Source organism: Periplaneta americana, chromosome 6, assembly GCF_040183065.1.
Source record: "Periplaneta americana isolate PAMFEO1 chromosome 6, P.americana_PAMFEO1_priV1, whole genome shotgun sequence".
NCBI lineage: Eukaryota > Metazoa > Arthropoda > Insecta > Blattodea > Blattidae > Periplaneta > Periplaneta americana.
The window spans coordinates 99,971,137-99,985,765 of record NC_091122.1 but is presented as its reverse complement, the minus strand read 5'-3'; the positions used below and the strand labels follow the sequence as shown (position 1 = coordinate 99,985,765).

Genomic DNA, 14,629 nt, shown 5'->3' with positions numbered 1-14,629 from the left:
TCTCTGATAACGAATTTGAATAACATCATGTGCGTCAGGAGTCACACGACAGCTGAACTGTGGCGCGAGGTGACAGACCAGTAGTGAGTGATCTCATAGTCATAGTGCACGGCTACTCACAACAGAAATTCCCCAAAAAATTATTCTTTTTGGGAGGAGTACATAATAATCCTTTCAGCTGTCGGTGTGATTCCTGACGCACATCACGTCATTCAAATTCGTTATCAGAGATCGAAAACAACCCTGTATTTTGAATTTCCATTATTTTTCTATAGAAAAATATGTTTGTTTATTTTTCATCCTTTTCTTAATTGGTTCTTCTTGTTCTTGTTTTACGGATATTATGGCATCTGAATGTTTAAATTTTATGATTCGTAATAATATGTTACTCTTTTGTCAAGACCACTGAAGTTGTCCTCACTATATAGAACATTACCTTACGGTAATGATGATGATGATGATGATGATGATGATGAAGAATTGAGCCTTTTACTGCCTTAACCAACTAACTTTCTACTTAAACAAAAAACTTACCTTATTTAAGCAGTTTTTTCATAATGTTGAGTAGGTCGATAATATAGAGCACCTTCTAACCACGTTTCCCGTGGAGTTTTTGATGTAGGCCTATATAAACGATAAATTAACCCTTGTACACATTAATAATCACACATATTTTTGAGTTTGTAACTTCCAAGTACTTATTTCAGTCACGTTCGACTGTTCTTGAACACAACGGTACCTAAGAATACAAAGTTTGTTTGCGTACAAAAATGCCGTGTGAAGTAGCTACTCTAAAGTTTCCTATAGTCGTACATTGAACTTCATTGTTCACAGCCTAAACTTACACAGCCTAGCAATGCCTCTGAAAGTGTATGGTTTAGGAAATTGAAATAAACATATTGTAAATACAATCTTTGTCTCTGTTTCTATAATTTCATCTTCATTCTGCTGTAAATAATATTTCCTGGATATGAAAGGATCATGCTCGTGGATTACTAGATCACTAGTGCCTCCAAGTTTTTAAATGTAGATATAAATAACACCATAGTATATTGACGCTTTTGTAAAATACTAGAAATCGCAAATATTTATGTTTGTAAAAGGGGAAATAAGAATAAACCTTCCAAAACTTTTACTTGCCATTGAAAAATTGCAGCATGGAAAACCATTGAGATAATGCGAAGTCAAATCCGAGGCTATTTTCTGGCCATAGGGCCGTATTCATAGACATTCTTAGCGCGGGCTTCCGGTGGATTATCAGCGAACAGACGTTTTTCGTATTCATAAACCAGTGTTAGCGATATGAATTGATATGAATACTGTACAAGTAACCAGTCGATAGCTGGGGCTAGTTTAGCACGCTCGAAGCGCGGGCTAGCGAAATGTCTATGAATAGCAATTTTTCATGACATTTCAAGGGTTGAGTCTATAAAATTTGAACCTTAAATCGAAGTGTACATCTAAAATAAAACCTATTATATATGATTTCAATGCAAATTTTCTCAAAAGCAAAGGAAATGAAATTGGAAATATGTTTGATTTCTTAATTTCCAAAGAGACGGTTAACAAAATGGCGACTCAAATTTAAAAATTTAAATGCTTGCTTTACGTTCATAATCGTACGGAGTTCGGTGCCATATTCTAGTCTGTGAAGCGTTTTTAAGTATTTTTTAATATTTAATTATTTCATATCGCTTAACTTAATAAGTTATATCGCGACAACACATTTACACAGTGTTACTGTATTACGTAAGATATAAATATCTTTGTGCTTGCAAGTTATATTTATTTTTAAAATTTGAAATAAATTATAGGTTATTTAGAAATGTTGGTACGTCTATTGATACGTGGAACTGAACTCGTTGGGGTTGATATATAAGCCAATTGGGTATTCAGAAATTGTGACTTACACAGATCCTTATTTGGCAGTTAGTATACAGGAATAGTTCTATTTAGTGGATAAGAACATGTAACTTTGTTATGTGCAACTCGTAATCTGGCAATTACAACTTTATCTTAACGGTTGAGATACTGTATTGGACATTTCAGTTTGAATTTTTTTTCGTATTATGCTATGGAGTTTTCTAGATAACAACCCTTCCAGTGATGTTTGCCAATGGTTTTCTGAATAATTATGTAAGCTATTTAGCTGCATTTGTATGAGGGATAAAGAAAGTATTTTTATGTTATCAAAACTACATTTCGAAATTTTCATTATCCCTGATACCGAGGAAATGATTTTCGGAATCTTGTTGAGATGCCTGCCTTTTCTGTAGAGCAATTTTTTATGATTTCTTAGAGGAATTTGATTCATATTCAATAATTAAAAAGTCAATTCACCCAGAAACTTGGCGTAACAGATTACTGTAACTTTTCATTGTGTTACGAAACAAAAATATCTGTACACAGTTCGGTATGAATTAGTCTTATATGACATGACATGAAAAGAGAAAGAATGGAAGTGTCTGTGGAATAAAATTTTTAATTGTGAATAGAATTGGAAGAGACCACAAAAACCCGTCATTCTCTGAGGTTATCATCACAATTACAGTAAGTTACAGCTCACGCATTATGTCCAGACACTCCCCCACTCTTCCTACAGAGCTGCGCACGAGATGGGATGAGTCTACTTACGAATTATAGGGGAATGGGTTAGCCCTTGCCTTGAACTCGGTAGACACAAGCCCGGCCTTCTCTTCTACTCCTACCCCCTCTACTGAAACATTGTTCCCCTACTGCGCATCGCGAATGTCTTGACAAAATGCATGAGCTGTACAGTACTGCTACAGTCAACGCCAGGAATCGAATTCGAGTTAGCTTATAGCTAACGAGTTACCGAGGAGCCATTGAACACTTGCAAGTGAATGAACTTGGTTCAAAACTTGAACATAAGTAGAACATTTTCCTTTACGTTTCTAGCGGTTCTAATTGAAAGTGTGTAATTCTCTACGCTTTATAAGAATTCACATCTTTGCAAATGCGAATAGAATAGACGTATAAATCTCACAACACGAATTGCATTCTGCTATTTTTTCGTTTTCAATTAATTTAATGTATTCTATAGATCTTACCTCCGCATCGTAGCTTGAAGCTGTGGGGACAAGTTAAAGTTAAAAGTTACAGGACTACTGCACATAAATATACCATACATAACAAGCAGATTAATTCAATTTACAAGCATAAACAATTCATCAATGAGTAGAAGGCATGAGCAGACCTGTGCAAGAATTTTGTTCATTCTTTTCTAAGGTTTTTTTTGATCCTTCAAAGATTTAAGACAATTAGCAGTGCGTTGAAGTCTATTACACATGAACAGTAAACCTCTTTTTTATAACAGCTGATGCTAACAGAGGGTAGATGTAGATCTGATTTATGTCTTGTATTAAAATTATGAACATTCTGATTAGGGGTTCGCTGAGTTAGCACTGTGGTAGCGTGTCTGCCTCCAGACTAGCCGGCCCGGGTGCGATTCCTGGCAGGATCAGAAAATTTCATGTAAAATTTCTACCTCCGGACTAGGAAAGATGGCGGTGCACAATTTCTAATCACTAGATTGTGCATCAATATGCCTGGGTTAAGTTCCAAATCTCTCCGCAGTGCATATGAAGAGAAGGCATATCACTGTTGCTAGTGATTCGTCCGTCGGACAGAAACGTTAAGCCTGATGGCCCCCTTGGTGCTATTCGACAGGAGTAGACTACGTGCCGACACAGTTTCCCTTTCTCACTTCCTCATCTTAATAATCACTCATTCCATATACTACACTTACACAAACACAAATATACTCACCTCCCGACATAACTCTCCACAGATGCACGTTATATACTGCGTGGCCCGCCGAAGTGGTGTGCAACTAGAAAATGGGTCACAGTCCTGTCATCTATCCGCAATATGAGGAACCCGAATCACCTAAAGTGAAGTGGGTAGGGTAGACATTACATATATACATACGTACATACATACATACATACATAGGGTAGACATTACATACGTACATACATACATACATACATACATAGGGTAGGGTAGACATTACATACATACATGCATGCATACATACATGCATACATACATACATACATACATACATACATACATACATACATACATACATACATACATACATACATACATATGTACGGACGCACACACACAACATATTTTGATTAGTAGATCTACTAAATACAGCTTGGTTTTTTATATAAAACATAATTAGGAAGAGAATATACTTACAAGAAAAAGTGAATACTTCTACATTTGGAAAACCTTTTTTGCATGATGTCCTTTTCTGCACATCTGTCATGTTATCCTTATAGCTATCTTTTGTAAAACAAAAATTCTTTTAGTTTAAGATGAGTTGTCTCATAATATTAATCCACATTTCATTACAGAACGAAAGTATGCAAATTAAAACATGTTATTGGAAATGGAAGATAAGGATCTTAATGCATAACAGGCAGAGCCGAGTTTAGGAGTATTCCAGTTCATATGATAATCCAGTATTATAGACCAAGAAACTACATTATTTGAGATAAGTTTTATTTAATATAATATTGCAGTAAAAATGGATTATTTTGTGTACCGGTACTAAATTTCATTGCACTGATTTTATAACCATTAAGTGCTAGTTATAATGTTCCTTGTATTGTAGTTTTAGTCCTGGTAGATTGTTAGAGAAGGCCCTATGGTCTTAACTCTGTCAGGTTAAATAAAACCATTAACTTATTATTATTCATTCATTCAGTGTTCTGCCCAAGGCCAAATCCAGCTTTTTCCAATCTTTCCTATTTTCTGCCTTCCTCTTTGTCTCCTCATATGATTCATATAATCTTTTACCGTGGAAAGACTCATCATGCCATGTTTTCAGTTTTTCTTGGGAAATATAAATGCGGTAGATTCCCGTTGCTTTCCGCACACAAAACTATTATTATTATTATTATTATTATTATTATTATTAATATTATTATTATTATTATCGAAGCGAACAGCTTCAAATACCTGGGAACAGTAATATGACCTGCAGCCAGGAAGTCAAAAGCCAATGATAATGGAAGCTTTTAATAGAAAAAGGAGGATTTTCTGCAGACCTCTGGAAAAAATAGCTAAGGAAGAGACTAGTGATGTGCTTTATTTGGGGCGTGGCGTTATATGGGTGCAGAAAGATGGACATTACGACGATGTGAAGCCGTGGGACTGAAGCCGGATGGTCTATGGCGAGTCCTTGGCATCAACCCCTTTGATTTGATTACCTGGTTGGGGTTTTCCGAGGTTTTCCCCAACCAAAAGGCAAATGCCGAATAATATTTTGGCGAATCCTTGGACCTCACCTCATCTCACTACATCTCGCCAAAATATTGTAAAAAATTGCACAAAATTGTAAAAATTGTAGAAAATTACTAAATTGTAAAACTATAAAAATTTGTAAAAATTGTAATTGTAGTATTGTAAAATTTTGACTTGTTTCACATCTTAAAGCTTCATTGCTCATATAAGATTTATGGAATAAAATAAATTAATGAATGAAACGAATAGAAGCATTTTAAATATGTATATGGAGAAGAATGGAACCTGTGAAGTGGACAGACAGATTAAGAAATGAAGTTGTGTTGGAAAGAGTGGGTAAAGGAAGAATGATGCTGAAATTGATCATTAAGAGAAAAAGGAATTGGTTGGGTCACTAGCTGGTAAGAAATTGCCTACTGAAGGATGCACTGGAAGTAATGGTGAACAGAAGAAGAGTTCGAGGCAGAAGAAGATATCAGATGATAGACGATATTAAGATACGAGGATCATATGCGGATACTAAGAGGAAGGCAGAAAATAGGAAAGATTGGAGAAAGCTAGCTTTGCAGTGAAAGACCTGCCCATGGGCAGAACATGTATGTATGTATGTATGCATGCGCATGTACGTATCATTATTATTATTATTAATTACCATTATCATTATTATTATTATTATTATTATTATTATTATTATTATTATTATTATTATTATTAGCACTTAACCATTCATTCATTAGATTTAATACTGTACTAGAAATATTTATAAAGCGACCGTATTGTTCACGGTACTTAAGATAGGCCTAATGACTTTTGTGTCATCTACAAATAAAATTAGTAACAATGTGTGACGCGACAACCTACGAAGGACCAAGGCTGCTGGCGTCACGTGCACATTTCTAAGCAGGGGTGCACGACCATCCAACCAGAATGGAACTATCGCATGTCAGCATGGTGACCCCCCCCCCCCAGCTGTTATAGCTGGTTTTCGAAACCGGACTTCTCTACCTATCGTACTTTCTAAAATTCATCACGGCGCTGGGTGGGCACCGGTCCCAGACACTGGCCAAAATTTTATGAGAAAGTTCCTTCTCACTGAGGACTCGAACCAGCTCTCATTCCGTAAAGCGAGTTCAGGTATAATGCATCGGACCGCGACGCTATGACGCGGTTGGATAAATAATTTATGGTTGAGACTAAATCACTAATATCCTAAACTAGAAACAATAATGGACTTAAAATTGATGTGATGCCTGGGAACTCTATGCTTAATATTACTAAATACACTGACTAATTTTTTGACTCTTTGGTAATTTTATTTGCATGAGAAGTAGCCTATCACGCAAATGAGATGCGGTCCGTACTCGCACGTCATAAGCTTGGCCAGGAGACTGGCTCGTGCGTAGTCACCTGTGACACGCGCCTCAGCAGCACTGACCACACTGCCGAGGGAATTTCTTCAGCGCTCCGCGAGTGTGAGGGGGTGGGGGCAGGCGGGTCGTCCGGAGTGGGAGGTGCGGTGCAATTCCATCTCATTGGTTGATCTGCTCCGAAAGGGTTCACCAGAGGAACATACTCGGGTCCTCAGGAGCGCGTCATGTTTATTGAAGCTCTGCAACCCGTCTGAGGCGGACACACGTGTGACATGAAGGACTGGGTCAGTCTGTTCGGTGTGGTCACGGGCCGGTACAGCGCCGTGAACGCAGGATCCAAATCCTCCAGCAGCCTCCGCATCCAGAGAAGGCCCTCCGTCTTCGTCAACCAATTCTTCAAAGAGTCGGGGACAGGCCAGCAGCGACGGATTCGCCCGAGATGTGAGTGTTAACATTTGCAGTGATGAGTCCGTGTTGAGCTTTTGTTGTGACAATAGAGACCCAGTGGCGAGAGTCTTCACTGCCTATTTGGAGTTCTACTATGAACAAGTCTGAGTCCAGAACACACGTTGAGACTGTGTTTAAGACAACTTACGACACACACGAGTTAAGAAACACTTATCCAGTCCCTATGAGAGAGAATTATATCTCCGCTTTCCTGTCGGTGATCGAACCGGGCCAAAGAATTCATAGGCTAATACTTTTTCACTTTAGCCACAGCAGAGAATAATAATAATAATAATAATAATAATAATAATAATAATAATAATAATAATAATAATAATAATAATCTTGCAGGACCGTAACGTAATTAATTATTAAATTATCAAATCGACTTTTAAGCTGCTGCGAGACCGATATACTGTAGGACTCTTGCGATGTGAAGTCAACACGGCGTCGGGCCTCCACCTGAGACAATACAGAATTCTATAGTTTTTATCGGGAGTTTCATCTCAACCTATGTTTATGTATTTTTCCTCGTCCACACCTGTGTAGTAACGGTCAGCGCGTCTGGCCGCGAAACCAGGTGGCCCGGGTTCGAATCCCGGTCGGGGCAAGTTACCTGGTTGAGGTTTTTCCGGGGTTTTCCCTCAACCCAGTAGAGCAAATGCTGGGTAACTTTCGGTGCTGGACCCCCGACTCATTTCACCGGCATTATCACCTTCATATCATTCAGACGCTAAATAACCTAGATGTTGATACAGCGTCGTAAAATAACACAATAAAATAAAAAAAAATAAATAAAATGTTTTTCTCCCAGATACACGACAAGACTTCCATAATCCATAACATAGGATAAACACAACGTATACCAAAGCAGCATAGAAATCTAGTAGTATATTCTACGAGTTCTTATAGGATTTTTCATACCTTTGTCAGGTTTTTACCATCAATTCATGTTTGTTATTTTCTACCTAATATTAAACAAACATACGATGACTCTTCCGTGATGTACGATCAGCGTAACACTGGATCCATCTCCACTTAAGACAACACAGAATTTTATGTTTTACGTATCAAAATTAATATCGTTGGTAGGGTTTTTTTTACCCTGAACCAAATTTCTGATTTTCTTCTTGTTACTAGATATTCATCTTGAGACTTTTGTCTGTAGGATCAGCACAACACCTAATATAATACAGTAGGCCTATTCTACATTTTATCGGAACTTTTCACATCCTTAGTGGGGTTTCTACCTGAACCCATATTTGTGCTTTTATTATCTGATAGCAAGTACACAATTCCACTTCTGAAGGAACAACACAGTACCGGATATTCGCCTGAGACAACATAGAATTTGATATATTCCACCTATAGGGAGTGTTTTTATATTCTTGGTTGGATTCTGACTTCCGTAGGATCATCACCAGGCTCAGGATCCGGGACACTTTAGCAAACAGTGTACGCACAACTTGACTATAGAGTTCCTTGAACATAGTAGACAGACATACTGTGAATGGCAACAACGACGTCAATTTGCTGCGTTATATTTCACTGTTAATAATCTAGTGACGGTGGAAAATGGAATAGGATACATACCTCACAAGTTTTCATATCCCTCGGCGACGTTGAAGGCGTTAACGTTACAATGAACAACCATGTACATACTTGCAACTAGTTCGAAAAAAACTGTTCACTGTGAATTTAAAATGCACTGTGATGGCCTAAGTTCGTTTCGTAGGGAGAGACTGAAGAATACTGTACCTTTGATTACGAACCGGATTATACACTAACACACAGGTAAACAGAACTCAACGCGCCACCTCACTCCATCTGTACTCCGTTGCACTGTAACTTCACTTCATTCTTATGTTGTCTCGGATCCTAAGCCTGATCATCAGAATACTGGACATTCATCTGAGAGAACATAGAACTAGGCTTATAAATTTTACTTAGAGTGAATTTTCATATTCATGTTTGTGCTTGTTCTGACACACACGTATTGACAATTTCAAAAATTTACGACCAACGAATATCAACCTGATATATTACCACTACTACTTCTAATATTAATAATAATAATAATAATAATAGTAATAATAATAATAATAATAATATAAGAAGAAGAATAAAACTATTGATAGACTACTACTACAAATGCTCTGACAGTCTTACTGATAGCCTACGTCCACGAATAATATTACTGATAATACTTCTCCTTGATGTTTACTATAGACTACTCGGTGCGACTCTCATACGTTTGGCACTTCACCGTCCTCCCTTAAGACAAGGGAGGACAATGAATAAACGTTCTTGGCCTAATAGACTTTATTCCACCTAGAGATGAAACTGTCCTCATGTAACTGCGTCCAGTACGGGTATAAGTAAATTTACCTACTGACGGATTTTATATTCCTAAATTATTATTATTATTATTATTATTATTATTATTATTATTATTATTATTATTATTATTATTATTATTATTATTATTATTTAGCTTCACTAAACTAAATGGAAACATGGTAAGACACACATTCCATTGTCTAAGGACAATCGTGCAAGCTCGCGGAAGGACTCGAACGTTCATGGTGTTCAAACAGAAATAAAAATGACGCCTAGGCTCGGTTCACACGAACGGCAGCCGCGCGGCGGCCGCAACATTTTCTAAGGCACACTAATTTAAATGTAGCAGTTCACACAGGACGGACAGTCTGCGGCAGCGGAACGTCTCCGCATGTCAACCGCATCGCCCATAGCGGAACGGACGCCGCACTGTGACCGCAAGTTTGCTATACATCAATCACACTAGCGGACGCGGCAGTTGAGAGTCGAGCGTCCAGACAACATGTAGACTATCTTGGCTTGACTTGACTTTTGCGATAGCTGGACCGGATACACTTAGGCATGTTTTGGTCCTTCGTGTGCCTATACATGCGATGATAGCCCAAGTCCGACTGGTGGCCTCGGTGACATCCGTGAATCCGATGTTGACAGTTGGGCCATCCTGCCTCACCCTCTGAAGAGCCAACTCCCGTTTCGCGGACGAGTAGCCTGATCAGCCCCCGGGGTCGAAGCCCCAAGCCCTTCCCGTCATCGTCAGCTGATAGGTGGGCCATCCTGCCTCAGCCCCTGATAGAGCCAGGTTCCGTCCGCGTAAATAGCCTAATAAGTTCCAAGGCCCGGAGCCTCAAGGCCTTTTAATATTTCACCCCAACCTATTTTTATCATATTCTTTCTGAAGGCATTTTTCAGAATATGAGACAATTCATTAAAGCTGGAAAATAACATTCTGAAGTAATTAAAAGAAATTGATTCGTTCTGTTGCAATTCGTTTAACAGGGAAAAAAGTTTCTTATAATAAAAGAAAACTGCTCACTGTTGGATGTACTGAATCTTGTTATCAACAATTTCAGTTCGAAGTACACTATTGTACTCAAACCAGGAGAAAGTCTCAGGGGAATGAGACGCAGCGGTGTAATGCTGTGAATGAATGTTGATGTCATAAGATGTCATAAGGTCACACACGTGAGTACACGCATCTCCATTGGCTAACTCTCAAAGCACAAACGATAATACTGATACACACATATTTAAGTTATACTGCCCTAGTTACAAAATTAGATCACTGTTAATTTCCTGGTCTTTTAATACCTCCATACAGGAAATAACATATGCAGGAAAGCGCATGTTTTTTAAACTGACGTTATAACGGTAATATTAACTATCTACTTCGCTCCAATAGATGACGCAATAGTAAGCACATTCCTTTCACTGTTAATCTCCTGGTTGGAGAACAGTAGTAATGCACGGTAACTAGCATTCATGGCGACTGACCACCTCAAAATCTTCCGTCGTCTTTCTTCCACTCGTGTGGCCTAAGAATGATGCGGCTGCCGCTCTTCCGCAGTTCCGCAGACATTCCGCTCGTGTGAAGCGGTCCTAAGCAGTTGCTGGGGAATGCGTAAATATAGCCAATATATCTCAGGTGTTTGAAAGAGGTGACCTCAAAGACATAAGCAGGGAATCCCGGTAGTGCATACAATACAGTTAATAATGGGTAAGGTACGAATCCTTGGAGGCGATGTAAATAAGCTGCAAGGCCTTGCGTTAATTCTTACTAGCAGGTTGAAAGCTCCTCGCGTAGTAAACAGCTCGTGTCTTGTGACAGAGAGTGATAGATGCGGTTTTAAACGTTTCATAGGCCTATCACTTGATTACGACAACCGTTCATTAAACACGCTGGAATCCGTTAACTTTACGTGACAGTGTTATGACTCGCAGAATTTAATGTACTACAGAACTTCGTGCTAGACCGTGACAAGCTAGAAATGATCCCTAGATTGTTAAATCTCTCACACAGAAGTCATAGTGTTACTGTGATTGGTGTTGAAATTCTCTTATTTAACAGTGGTGTGAAAAATTTGTTACTGGCTCCGTCTTCAGGAAACTTTCTGATTCAGTACTGGTAAATAATTGTTGCTAACAGACTCAACAGAAGAATTACTTATTTAATGCCGCTACATAGCTATTTTTAAATATTTGTGTGTCTATTTTTTAGTGGGTTACGGTACTTTTTGACGATTTATCAATGTTTGTGATTATCTAACGTGTGAATGAGATGAAAGTGATAATGGCGGCAAAATGAGTCCAAGGTCCAGCGTCGAAAATTACCCAGCTTTTGTCTTAATGGGTTTAGAGAAAACCCCGCAAAAAAACCTCAACCGGGTAATTTCTCACAACCAGGATTTTTACCCGCGCCCGCCCTTTTCACTGTCAGGCTTGCTAAGCGTTACTCCATAGCGGTGGACTGTGTGTGTTTAAATCGCGATGCATGAGACACAAAGAAATTTTAAATCACGTTGGTGACCGAATAATCTTAAATCATACTTAAATTTGTTACATGTTTATTTTACGACGTTTGTTTTTAATTATTCTTATTATTTAACGTTTGAGACAGATAAAGTTGATAATGTCAGCGGAATGAGTCCAGGGTCCAGCACCGAAAGTTACCCAGCATTTGTTCTTAATGGGTTGCGAGAAAACCAGGAAAAAACTTCAGTCAAGTAACTTGTCACAACCAGGATTTGAACCCAGGCCCGCTCGTTTGATGGTCAGACATGTCCCATAGTAGTGGAATACTTCATTTCCAAAAGCATTATGTGAATAGTAGACTATAGACGTATGCATGCCAAGTTACTATAAACATAAACTTAATAATAATAATAATAATAATAATAATAATAATAATAATAATACCCCGAAAAGACAAAGTATATGATTATGTCTCTTGACCAGAACATAGTACGAAATGAAAATATAGAAATTGGAAACTTACCCTTTGAAAATGTGGAAAAATTCAAATATCTTGGAGCAACAGTAACAGATATAAATAACACTCGGGAGGAAATTAAACGCAGAATAAATATAGGAAATGCCTATTATTATTCGGTTGAGGAGCTTTTGTCATCCAGTCTGCTCTCAAAAAAACTGAAAGTTAGAATTTATAAAACAGTTCGCCTATATTACCGGTTCTTCTGTATGGTTGTGAAACTTGGACTCTCACTTTGAGAGAGGAACAGCGGTAGAGAGTGTTCGAGAATAAGATGCTTAGGAAAATATTTGGGGCTAAGAGGGATGAAGTTACAGGAGAGTGGAGAAGATTACACAACGTAGAACTGAACGCATTGTATTCTTCATCTGACATAATTAGGAATATTAAATCCAGACGTTTGAAATGGGTAGGGGATGTAGCACGTATGGCGAATCCAGAAATGCATATAGAGTGTTAGTTTGGATACCGGAGGAAAAAAGAACTTTGGGGAGGCCGAGACATAGATGGGAGGATAATATAAAAATGTATTTGATGGAGTGGTCTATGATGGTAGTGACTGGATTGATCTTGCTCAGGATAGGGACCGATAGCGGGCTTATATGAGGACGGCAATGAAACTTCGGGTTTCTTAAAAGCCATTTGTAAGTAATAGTAATAATAATAATAATAATAATAATGATAATAATAATAATAATAATATAGTAAATTACGTAATTCACTATAGTAACGTAGTTCTCCTTGACCTTCGCTATAGGGCAATTTTTTGGGGCGTTACGTCACGGATAGAAGGTACGTTAATTGCGGAAGATGGTTAATTATCTAAAAAGTGATGGTAATATGGGATTGGGAAGGAGGCTGAACTTGGATCCCTTAATTGGTCGTATCCTAGTTATTCACTTGGAGGAATTTTGAAAACTACGGAAAAACTCTGTCAAAATAGAAGTCTCTCTGGAATCGAATCCCAAACCGCCGCAAAATAAGGCGGGATCGATTACTTTTCGTGCACCACAGTTTTAATAATAATAATAATAATAATAATAATAATAATAATAATAATTAGCTTAAATTATATTAACTTTACCCAATATAAAATTAACAAAATTGTAAATTATTTTTTTGAGAATAAAGCAAATTCACTGAAGCTTTTGGCCTGTGTTTTCCTGAGGTTAAATCATGGACGATGCGATAAACGAAGATGCATAACAATAGTAATATGCGTTACAAGAGCGGTATGTTGAAGTTTTCATGTTCGAGGAAAAGTTTGAAAAAGCGAAACGTAGTTGAGCTTTTTTAATTTCCGAGAATTGAAAGAAAACATACCGCTCGTGTATCGTACATTATTTTGTACGAAGATCGTTTATTACATACCTGAAAGAGGAATTTCTAATTAGTTGCAATGAAATCTCCATCTTGGTTTCTGTTCAATGACGGCAAATTTGCACAACAAAAATATCTATCTTCAACATTGTTGCTTTAAAATGTTTTCTGTGTTTACTATACTCCAGCAGGCCGTGATATACGTCTGCCTTTTTTTCCCCCCAGTCTATAAATGCGAACTTAAAACAAACTGTAAGGTTATGTAATGATTTATTTTTCATTTTAATATTTTAACAATATTATTTATATAACATATTGCAGTAATAACATCGGCATCTGGAATCTTGTTGATTTTTTCACGGCTTCCTTAATGTTACTTGCATCACGAATGCAGTAACTTTAGTGGAGTTGTAGAGTTTACTTAATTTTTGCAAATATTTAAAAACAATAATTAACAGTGCAATTTAGGTGAAATTGCAGTGGTAAGTTTCCAATTTATAATTATTACTGTAGTGAACGTCTCTAAAAATAATATGTTAAAAGCCTAAAGCAGTAAAATCAATATGTCATTTAAGCGGTAAGAAGAGGGAAATTGTTAAGTGTGTTAGGTTGGGAATACTGAATGTGGAACTTTACACTTTCCGCGGATTGGTTTTGTGCGGAAACCAAGCAAATACGCACGATCCCGCACAAAAACACTTAAAGTGTCAAAGACACGTAAATTACAATTTGGATTATCGCACAGGTATCTAGGGCGTTTTGTTATTAGTTATTACCTTTTCATCGAGAATCAAGCTGCCACTGAAAGGCGGAAGAAAAGGAGGTGAAATCGTTGGAAAAACTACGCGATTAAATTAGACGGCAGGGTGGGGTACTATGTAAA

The 14,629-nt window shown here is 37.6% G+C and overlaps 1 protein-coding gene across 2 annotated transcripts in view; it reads left to right on the top strand.

Moving 5' to 3' along the window:
* LOC138701548 (scavenger receptor class B member 1-like) overlaps positions 1-14,629 on the top strand; it is a 432,218-nt gene that overhangs the window by 256,611 nt on the left and 160,978 nt on the right. The window contains exon 1 of one of the 2 annotated variants that reach the window (XM_069828555.1): positions 6,837-7,094. The exons of the other annotated variant lie outside the window; for it this stretch is intronic. Coding sequence (XP_069684656.1) covers positions 6,926-7,094 — 169 coding nt within the window. The 5' untranslated portion in view covers positions 6,837-6,925. Of the gene's footprint in view, positions 1-6,836; positions 7,095-14,629 lie in introns of those variants that run through there. 2 annotated transcript variants of the gene reach the window in all.